At 37.0% G+C, this 10,910-nt stretch overlaps 1 protein-coding gene across 1 annotated transcript; it reads right to left on the bottom strand.

Annotated features, from left to right (window-relative positions):
* Positions 1 to 331: 331 nt before the first annotated feature.
* HOXC10 (homeobox C10) lies at positions 332 to 4,244 on the bottom strand. The gene is made up of 2 exons (XM_032786662.1): positions 3,473 to 4,244; positions 332 to 609 (listed from the first exon to the last, which is right to left on the bottom strand). The coding sequence occupies exons 1-2, from the start codon at positions 4,236 to 4,238 to the stop codon at positions 332 to 334; spliced, it is 1,044 nt and encodes a 347-aa protein (XP_032642553.1). The 5' UTR covers positions 4,239 to 4,244.
* Between the last annotated feature and the right edge of the window lie 6,666 nt (positions 4,245 to 10,910).

Genomic DNA, 10,910 nt, shown 5'->3' with positions numbered 1-10,910 from the left:
AATATGAAAAGCAAACTTTTAGACGCATCTATTATCCTAAACATAATATGCATAGAGAAGGGTCCTTCTGTTTTGTGCTGCACGTAAATAACTTAAAACATTTTATAAGCTGTTTTAGCAACCATATCAATCTTTTATTTTACATAGAAACATGGATGCAATATATATTCTCATGCTTATATCGATGCATCTTCGCTCTACAAACTGCAAATACCCAAATGACGCTTATGAGGTCCTTAATTTTTGCATACGCATTGCATTGATACCCAGAAAAAAATGAACAAGGTTTCTTTTCCCCTTTTCCCCTTTCCTTAAATATTATTGAACACGCTCAAGTAAAATTAAAATTGGAAGTCAGTTCGCGAATTCGGTTCTCTCTGTTCATTTTCTTGAGTTTCATCCTGCGGTTCTGAAACCAGATTTTGACTTGTCTGTCTGTCAGGTTAATACTCTTACTAATCTCCAGGCGGCGCTCACGGGTCAAGTACATATTGAATAAGAATTCCTTCTCCAATTCCAGCGTCTGGTGTTTAGTGTAAGGACACCTTTTCTTTCTTCCGCTCTTTGCTGTCAGCCAATTTCCTGTAGTGTTTTCTGCCTTTATATCCTCTGTTAAAAATAACATTATTATATAAGTATCCGAGGAATAGGAAAGAGAATTTACCAGGCTAAAGATTGTTAAAAAGCAGCCTCTTTGGTGGAAAACAAATCAGTCCCCCTATACACATATAAAGGGGTCGTGCTTATGGCTCAATTTATTTTTATTTTTGAGGTGTTTTAGGTTTAAAGGACTCATTAAATACATAATAAATGTCCAATTATTTCCACCGACTACCACCAAATCGCTAAATAAATCCACGTTAACAATATGAATCTATACATCAGGTCCATGCAGCCAAGGCTAAATTATAGCTCACACATTAACTGTGCCTAGTTCAAGTAACGGATATCATAGTGAAATACAATTTCTTTTCGGCTCTTACACTATTCTGGACTGCAGGGTTGTCCACACGTCAGACATGTCAACAGAATATAATTTTATGAAATTATTCATGGCCTTTCGTGTACCACATGAAGGTTTTTTTAAAAAAAAATCTTTAAAATCAACAGTGTAACTTTTCTAAGTTCCGTAACTGTTCTGCCATTGCTTCCTTCTACACACACGCGCTTTACTACAAAAGCATCATCTAAGGTGAAATCTGATTATTATCCTCTGAAATATCAGGCTCACTGAAGCACTGTCCTCTAACAAGGGTCAGATGCTTGGAGTCTGTGAAGCACATTAATATCAAGTGTATTTTTCGTAAACACAGACTATGTGAAATGGATTTGCCTTTATAAAGTGGGTGTATATATTTATCCTTTGTAATTCTATTTCTTATATATACACACCCTCTCTTACACACTTACACACACACTTCATAAAGTCAAATTCATGTGTTTGCTATATCTATAGAGCAAATATCTATATAGTAAATATTCAAATCCCAAATATTTGATATATCTATATCTATATCTTTATAGATACAGATATATAGATATAGATATATATACATTCAAATCCCAAGTATTTTATATATATAATACTTGGGATTTGAATTTGACCATGGGAAAATTCTGGCATCAGTAGTCGTCTATATTTAAGTGTAACTATGCAAGAAGAAAATGACATGTCCTATGACTACAATAATCCACTTACTTTTATATTCATGCTAGTTTCAGAAGATTTCAGCGATTGGAAATAAGAACTTTAGTTAACCACTTATGCCTTAACAATGAATATATTTGTGATTAAGCCACCTTTAAGTCTGCAGATGACCTTTCATACTATTGAACCTTTGAAATTCTCGCTAAGCCTCTAGCTATCCAAAATTCTTAAATTGAATTCAAAAATCGCACCTTGACAATGAATAAAATTCTGATTCAACAAAAAGGAAAACTTAAGCTTTAAAATAATTTAATTTAAAGAAAACCACGCACAAACAAAATCCGCCTCATACAGGTTCTGGCGATTAAAAATACTATTCACGATATATTCATTTCTGAAAAAGCAAAAGTTTGGAAATCAATTACTTTAAACATACACCCATTTTGGATAACACCAATATTGCAGTAGAAACCTTTATTTTCCACACACACATCCAAATTATAGTTCAAAACCAAAATAATCCTTCTGGTAACTCCCACGAAAATATATCTTGACATGAAAATAGAACGCGCTTTGTGAAGAGAAGTTTGTAGGGCTTTTGATAAACTTGACTTTGTGTTTTGTGTATTTGTAACTCAGCTGTCAGATAAAATAATGTCATTGGATGCGGAAAAAATGAAAAGAATGTTTTGGGCTATATATTTTGTTTTGTTGAAAGGCCAATTTTAAAGGTGATTTTGTATGAAGATATCTTTCACAGGAACGACAGTGAGTATGAAATATCTGTCTGCTTTGCTGGTACCCATACACAGAGGATGTATGTGAGTATACACACCATACCACATGCACGTATATGTATATGCATATACAAATTACATAGTTACCAAACTGCTTCGTTTCTGCTTGATTTCTAGCGTATTACAAATTATTGGACACGGAAGCTATTTTAACCCATGCACCACAGTCAAATAATAAAATCCGTTGCTTAGATCTCCATCCGCTCCCAGTAATATTTTGTGCTATGTATTTTACGCCAAATTTTCAGAGAATTCCACTCATTCATACATATACCTCTACTTAATGACCCAAAATAAATACTTCAAACATTCTATCTTGAATCTAGGTCTACAGGGCACCTGAATATTAAGAGAAACAAACATTTCAACCCACATGAAATCTCTACTATGAAAACACAATATGTTAAATGGAAGTCTCTCCTCACAGAAACCCAAACTTAGAACATCTGCTTCACACCCACAAACAATTTTGCCTTCACAAATAAGATCTCAAATCGCCAGGAAAAAAGCTTTTTCGAGCAATGAACTGAAATACAATACACAACCCAAACCTGAGATGTTTGCAAGTGAAAATAAGACTCAATCCGTGTTTTCTTTTTCTCCTCAGACATTTTACACTGAGCAAGTAAAAAGAGTAAAAATTGCCTTCCACGACCACATAAAACATTTAACTAGAAAATAACATGAGGTAAATGGCTGGCTGAACTGATTTTTTTTAAACTCATTGCCATTTTAGACTGTTCTAAAAGCCACCTAACCTTGTTAAAGATACACCGTTCCTAGCAGCTACATACCTAACTAAACACATGCACAAATCTCCCCTTTAAATAGCGAGAGGATGTGTTTTAACACATTTGACTGCTCTATTTTCTCATGATTTTTATTTCGAGTAAGAATTTAAAAACGACTGCAGCAATTCAGACATAAGTGCGGCGAAGTTTGCAGTGTAAAGTGCATCTTAGTAGCAGTAGCATGATGATGCTGAACATTTTCTGAAACCAGTTACCGATAATGAATAATCCCTTACCTTTTGCTTCATTGTCAGAATTGTCTGTGCTGGTGTCAGTGCTTTTATTCACGTCTTTCTCTGCTTCCGAAGAGCTTATTTTTGGAGCTGGGGCACTTGTTTCTGTTTTAATTTCGTTGGTGGATGTGTTCTGGGTATTATCTGTTTTTGTGTTTTCGGGGAAACTCACTTTAGCCACTGGCGGTGGGGCTTGTTGTTGTTCCAGACGCTCACTCCTTGGGTTCAGACTCGCCCTGGAGTCAAAACTTGCCTCAAACTCATTTGGATTGTTGCAGTTTGGCGTCTTCTCCATAGAGGAATAACCTTGGCCGGCTCGATAGTAGCTAGGAACAGGGACTTCATGATCATTTAGGCAAGAGTCAGGCATTTGATTGGGGTAGAGGGCTGTCTCTGTGGCATTTTTCGCCCTTTTATCAGCGTTATACATGCAGCATACATTCTCTTCTTTGACATTGGTTGGGAAAGAGCAGGATGGGAGCTGTCTTGCAACAGGTTGTTCGATTCTGTAAGTATTTTTTGGGTCACACCAAGTGTCTAGCTGAGAAAGGTAAGATGGATAGGTGTTGAGAGACAGGCTGGCGGTATTCACCTCGTCTCTTTTGGAAAGAGACGGGATAATTCCACAGTTTCTCATCATTCCACAGCTGAAATCGCTCCCAGGCTGCATATACATTCCTTGGTTAGAGGAATAATTCTCGCCTCTACAGGTACCGGCCAGCGAGTCCATCAAAAAGGCGTTAGAAGTCACATTGTTGGGACATGACATTGTCAGGGAGGGATTTTAAGGAGGAATACTACGGCCAAGGGCTGACATCTTTTTTTTAGGGAAAAATAGCAGCCCCATAATTATCCACGCATTGGTCCCCCACCACGTGACGGCCAGGCCAATGAGGATTGAAAATGGCCTTGATGATTCAGACGCCGATGACGTCACAAGGGTCAAGTTGTTGCGAGCGGAGAAAACTAGCATAGAGCAACAGCGACATCTATCAGTCTCTGCCGGGTAGGGTGCCCGGGACCTTCACTTTGAACAAAGGAGAAAAAGCCACCCGGTTTGCGGGAGTTTGTTTACCAATGAACCAACGCGTGTCTACAGCGGAGTAGGGGGAAACAAAACCCCCCCCAAAAAAGGGAGAAGCGAAAGCGCAAATACGAGCAAAGTCAAATCCAAATAAAGAGGTCAGGAAAGAACCAACCTTAATTCTCCTTCTTCGCTTTGCCTTCCTTTCTTTCCTTCTTTTGCCTGAAATCAATCCAATTTATAGCAAAAGGCAGAGACCCCCCACTCCCAAAAAAAAACCTAATTCAACTTTCCACTCCCTCCTTCCCTTCTCTCTTCCTAGCAAGATTCCCAGTGCTGCACCCCCCGCCCCCCGCCTTCTTCTGTAATAGAACTTGAAATATTTTAGGTGACTGTGGTTTGGGTTTTCATCGAAAGGTGGGGTGGATTTTGTTTCTTTTTAACGGTGGGGTGGGTGCAGTTCTTTAAAGGGTGGAACTGTAGGATCGATGCCTCTTGAGACCTCTGCTTTGTGTTTTTTTTAAATGTATTTGGAATCAGGAAAAAATACGTAAAAAGTTTCACCGAGATGGTTTCACTCTTTAATTTCGGTGGGTTTTGATCCCCGCGGATCTAAAATAGACCTGTATGCATATTTGAAAAGCAGTTTTTTTTAAAATCCCAACAAAAAGCCAGTTTTTTAAAATTCTTATTATTTGTGGTATGGGTAAGCGTTGCATCCCTTGAAATAGACTCTGAAAAGACAATGTTTTTTAAAAAAATAGTCCACTTCCAATGTTAACTGTCTGAAGTTTCTTTGCTAAAATGGCTTCTGTGATATGCACAAATCTTGCAAAATAAATGTATTCGTGGGAAGAAAAAGGGGTACATTGGATAAATATGATCGATCTTTAAATAAATAGGGACAACATTGCGGTGATGGGGGTTTGTTTTTCCTCTTCAGGAAATAACAAAAAAAAATCAAAATTGTATTTGACCAAATATTTAGTACATGTATTTCCCAAAACAAACTTCCCGATTTGGTATGATTTTTTTTTTTACTGGGGGGACTAAAAGAAAAAATGGTTTCTTGATAGATAATTTCTCCTTCCCCGTTTTGTTGAACTATTTCACTTTTATGTGGCTTTAACTTAACGACCACAGAACAATCACTACTATTCCAAGTGGAGACGGGATTTTTACCTTTGTGTTTTCCTTTTCCCTCATTTCTTTCCTGGACAGTTTCTAATGTCGTGTAGCAATTAAAATACATTGATTTAGTGTATATTATTTTTACTAGGGGAGGAGGCAATCCTACTTAGATAACGCTGATTTTAAGTTAGGCGAGGAATGGGACTAGCGTATAAATAAATAAAAAGAAAGAAAGCCTCGAATTTCAAGATCATTACAACCGATTGGAAAGACACACGGGTTCAGAGTCACTTTCAAGGGGAAAAAAGCTACCCCCACGACCTTTCATCACGGGAGGGGGAAAGGAAGCAAATTCGGGGGAAAAAATAACATAGAAATATGAAAAATTGAACCGGATCATTTTGCGTAATTTGTAGCGCTTTAAAGTGTAAATTATTCAGACTTCTGCAGCCATCTTTCCCCAAGGTGTTACAGAACTATTTCACAGTTCCACTCTGCGTTAACTTGCAAGAGACTTGCCAACCTTCTCTTCTTCAATCCTCCAGTGTGACAAATTTAAATCTCTTAGGCCGAGACAGCCTAAAACTGCATTATACAATTTTGTGCTCCCCCTCCACCTTATACAACACAGTAAAAGGTTTCCTACGCTTCAGACGCCATTTGGTTCCCCTGGAAAGCTATTTGCGACTTTATTGCCTCTATTTGTGTTATCTGCATAGGTCTTTTAAAAACAGTTTGATAGAAATCGTTCAGTTTTATGATATCCAACGAAAATTCCACATAATATTTATAAGCAAAGAATAAAACTTTAGTATGGGAACCAATATTTTCTCATTTATAGGTGATGAAATTAAAGACCAACGCAATTTTGTATTATACTGTTTTCCCCCCCTTTTCCCCCTCTTCTACTTTATTTTTGCAGCTGATCTGGCTACAGAATAATTTATGCTGGTCAGTCAAACATTTCACATGTGCATTTCTGGGACACCAGAATTTGACCTTATAGTTTCCTGGATTGTCTGCCTGCAGATTAAATATGTTTTCCTGGTTTTTGCCATGTATTCCTGTGCTTTTGTCAAAGGAAGATATTAATGCGTTGTATGAACCCTAATCAAGATTAAACTTAACCTCAGATAATTTGAATTTTCTCTCTCTCTCATTCCCAGAAGCCTTTATAGAATCTAGAGGAAATGTATCTGTGTATGCTGTTGGAAACAGATGATCCACCGTGGAAACCTCATATTTTAGGAAAGTGTAAATGTTGTGTATGTAAAATAAAGATTTACATTGTTAACAGTCATTTTGTGTACTCGCTTTTGCCAAAGCAATTAATTTATGGCAACGTTTGAAAGATTTTAAACTCTTTTTTCCAAGATTCTGCTCAAGAACTTTTGAAACAAATAAGACAGCATGCAGAAAAATCAGTTCAATCAAAAATAAAATATGATTTTAAAAACTTCAGTATAGATTTTGTTGTTACATCAAAAGAGAATCGAGGTTAGCAAGGAACACAGAGGACCTCTCCAGGAGACCAAATATTGTTTAAAGTTAAAAATAATTAGAAGTATGATAAACATGGGTCATTAATGGAAAAAGAAATAAAATTCATCAGCTTAAGTAGAACCCCTGTTGGGAAAAATGCTTCCCTCTAATTACAGAAAATAAATACGAACAAACGCTATTAAAACTTAAAAGGAGAGAGCCTATGTGTGGTAAAGACTTTAATAACCTACTTTGAATTTTACACACTTTTAGGAAAACAATATAGATGCTGAATGTTCATACACACAAAGCACACACTGATGCAAATGTACCTAAATGCCATAGATTCACAGAGATGTGTACACATGTTCCTAGATAACTTTCTGTTTCACATAGACATTTGGACTAACCTGTGATATTTTATTTATTCAAGCGCTAAGAAACTAATGAAGTCTATGTCACATAAAAATCTCTGTGTGTGTGTGAGTGCGTGTGGGGGGGGCGGGGAGGGGGATTCCCCCCTTTTCATGTGTGCCTTTCCCTCAATGCCTATGTATATGAAGCAAGCGGCTGATGTTTTGCTATTGTCCTTACTGGGAGGTTATCCTGTTTTGAGTTCCAAAGGCAGATAATTGCCTAAAAATATCAAGAAATGGGCGAATGTGATTCCGCAGAACCTGTGTTCTTTGTTAGACACACATGGTGAGTCTTTAAGGGAGGGGGGAAAAGACTCAAACAGCCCATCTTTGCCCTATGAATTCAAAATGCACGTGTATAATATCTCAGACAAAGAATATCTCAGCCATACACATACTATTTCACCTGCCCTCTTTTCAATCTAATTATTTAACCGAGAGTTATGCACAGAATTGACTCTTATATCCATTGTATTTTTGCCAACTTTTCTTACATTTTTATTAGAAACATTCATTTTCGCGTCTGGGAAGTATTTGGCAACAACACTTTAATGATTACCTTAAATTTGTATTTCAGCCCGGTATTATGCCCCCATGTTGCTGCAGAAATAATTCTGATTTATGACAAAGTACACTGGAGTACAATAACAGTGATGCAAAAATAAAACCCACGCCTTTATATGTTGGCTTAGAAACTGTAAACTATCACCACAAGAAATCTATCAAACTTTACAATCCCTCTTATTCTACTTCCTTCTTTCTGAGTAACTTAAGTCATAGCATTATGGAATGATATTATGTTCCTTGAGGTGGCATTGAAAACTGTGTTTACGTTTTCCTACGCCCAACATAGCGGTCTTCAGACTCTAATATGCTGGTTTTAGTCTGGTTACCCTTTGATCACTAGGAGAAAATTTGAGAAAGTAATTCAGATATAGGCATGAGTGGTGCGGGTGACAGAAGAAAATAATAGTGTGTCAGGATTTTTTAAAAGTTTATTCAATGGGGAATATTTCCTGTAATTTTCCAAATGCGTTAACAAACTTAAATGTTACACAAACAACAGGATTGTTCATATCAGAGGTTGTGAAGCCTGAGTAGTTGCCCTGAGAATCTGAATTCCTATATACTTCGAAAGCAATAAGCGTTTGGGGCATATTTCATGATATGATTACATTTGTAAGCTAAAAGGAGAGGTTTTGAAAATTGGTGCATTTTACTTCTTGGGCATATTCCTTTGAAAATAATACAATTAGTGAAAAAAAGTGTGTGGAAAAGTCAAAAAGTAAAAAGACTTAAGTGCCTGCGGAAATGTTAAACCACACTGCTTTAGAAAAATAGCAAAACATTCTGTCTTTGCACATAGGAAATCTGAAGGAAGGTGTATTAAAACGCTGGTATTTTGATATCTTCCGCAATGGGTATATAAAGCTGAAATTCCCATCTGCCAAGTGCTTCTCAAGAAACATTTTTGTTTCAAATATAAATTTAACCAATTATCAGTCATTAGATGAGTGGTGGGATATTAACAATTCCATTTTTCATAAGGAAAAGAAAAGCTAATTCAAAAAATTTGAATACAAGTTAATTTCCGCCCCATTGGGTTGAAATATACTTCAAAGAATTGTTCTAGGAGCTGATCATTTTATTTTGCTAGATTCACCTAGACCTGAGAATATAGAATTAATAGTAGGTACAATAGAATCACAGCAAATAGCACGAGGGTGTAAGAATATTCATCTACGTATCTATCTAGATTCGGAGAGTTACTTTAGTTATCTTTAAAGTCCGCAGCCTGAAATATAACCTTGAAACAAACAGTCCTGTTTCCTTAAATACTTATTGTTTGCAAAACTGAATTGATTCAAAGAGATTCAGCTCTTTTAACAATCATTTATACAGAAACATGCGGCTTATATCAACCACCTTTTAAAAGCAGTGGAACCGATGTGTTTAAGAATGTATCCCTTATTTCCTAGAAAGATATTAAGCCCTCTTTTTAACAATTAAAACTAACAAATTTGCCCGACTACTTGTAGCGCATAAAAAAACTGTAATGTTTATATTAAAGTCTGTTCTTTTGTCTCAAACTAATAAAGTCTTTTATGGGCTCCATCAGCTATATGCTATATTCTAATTCATAAACTAAAGATTAAAAAAAAGCCTTATGAGGTTGCAAACCACATTCTTGCGGTTTCATGTTGTAATTTAGAAGTTATCAAAAGCAGAAGAACGTGCTTAAATCTAACATATGCTGTGCATCCGTATATTTTCCAACTTTTTTAAAGGCGGATCAGCAAGGCCTTAATGAGACGCCATTTTGGAAAAAAATAATATAAGTCAGGTTTTAATTTTCTCTTTGATAGCAAAGAGGCACTCAGCCATGCACGCCAACCAGAAGTAGTAGTTTGGCTTTTTTTTTTTTCTCCAACTCTCGTGTCAGTTACAAATGCTTTCATTAAAACACCAGAATTACTTTACAAAAGTGATTTTTCCTCCCCAGTGGTAGAGCCCGCACGATATTTCAACACCAAATTGTCTGCCCTCCACCCAAAAGAGGGGTAAACCAGGAGGGAAAAATGAATGGACATTCCAAAATGTTACGACCCGAGAGTCTCCAAGACAAGGACTCTGGGAGAGCAAGCTATTTATTTACATTGTACACAGTCCTGGCTCTCCGTCGGGCTTAACTATGGCTCCTACCAAAGTTACTCGCACACAAATAAATTAATTCACCCTATGATCCACAGGCGAAGATTAGCTCAATTGATGGTCGCTTCCAATCCACTTGCCAAAGCCAATGTCTTTGTTCTTCGGATTTTCTAATCCCATTTTTGCCAAATTCCAAGGCAACGTCAAACCCATGAGGAAAGTGCAAATGGTAACAGGATGGCTTTCGCTCATGGCTATTGTTTGCTGGTCTTGCTGAGTTGCTCAACAGAGTAGTTTATTTACATGTCACCAGAAAGAACTCACCCTGAGAGGACCACACTCATCACACAGTCAAGTTTACGTTCTTCAACTCAAGAACTGTTAGGAGAGTGTGCATGTGAGAGTGGGTGGGTGTCTTTCTTGCATGTGTGTGTGTCGTGTGTATGTATATGTGTGTGCGTGGTGTGTGAACAGCCATGTCTAACATAACTACAGTCCCTGTACACTGTATTCCTGGATGTTCATTTGCAGTTCTTTAAAACAAAACAAAAAATCACCTGCATTTTCTGCAAAAGTGGAAGTGATTTCCCCTATATGGAAGACAACTTAAATGTACGTTATTATTCTGCAGAAAGCCAGTCTGAAGTTTACTCCCTCGCTACTTCTTCCCCCTGTGCAATATTTCACAACAACGAAACCTACAGCAGCTTCCAATATGTTGTGTAGGGAATCCAGG

This window comes from Chelonoidis abingdonii, chromosome 26, assembly GCF_003597395.2.
Source record: "Chelonoidis abingdonii isolate Lonesome George chromosome 26, CheloAbing_2.0, whole genome shotgun sequence".
Taxonomy (NCBI): Eukaryota; Metazoa; Chordata; order Testudines; family Testudinidae; genus Chelonoidis; species Chelonoidis abingdonii.
This window is presented reverse-complemented; position numbering and strand designations above follow the sequence as displayed.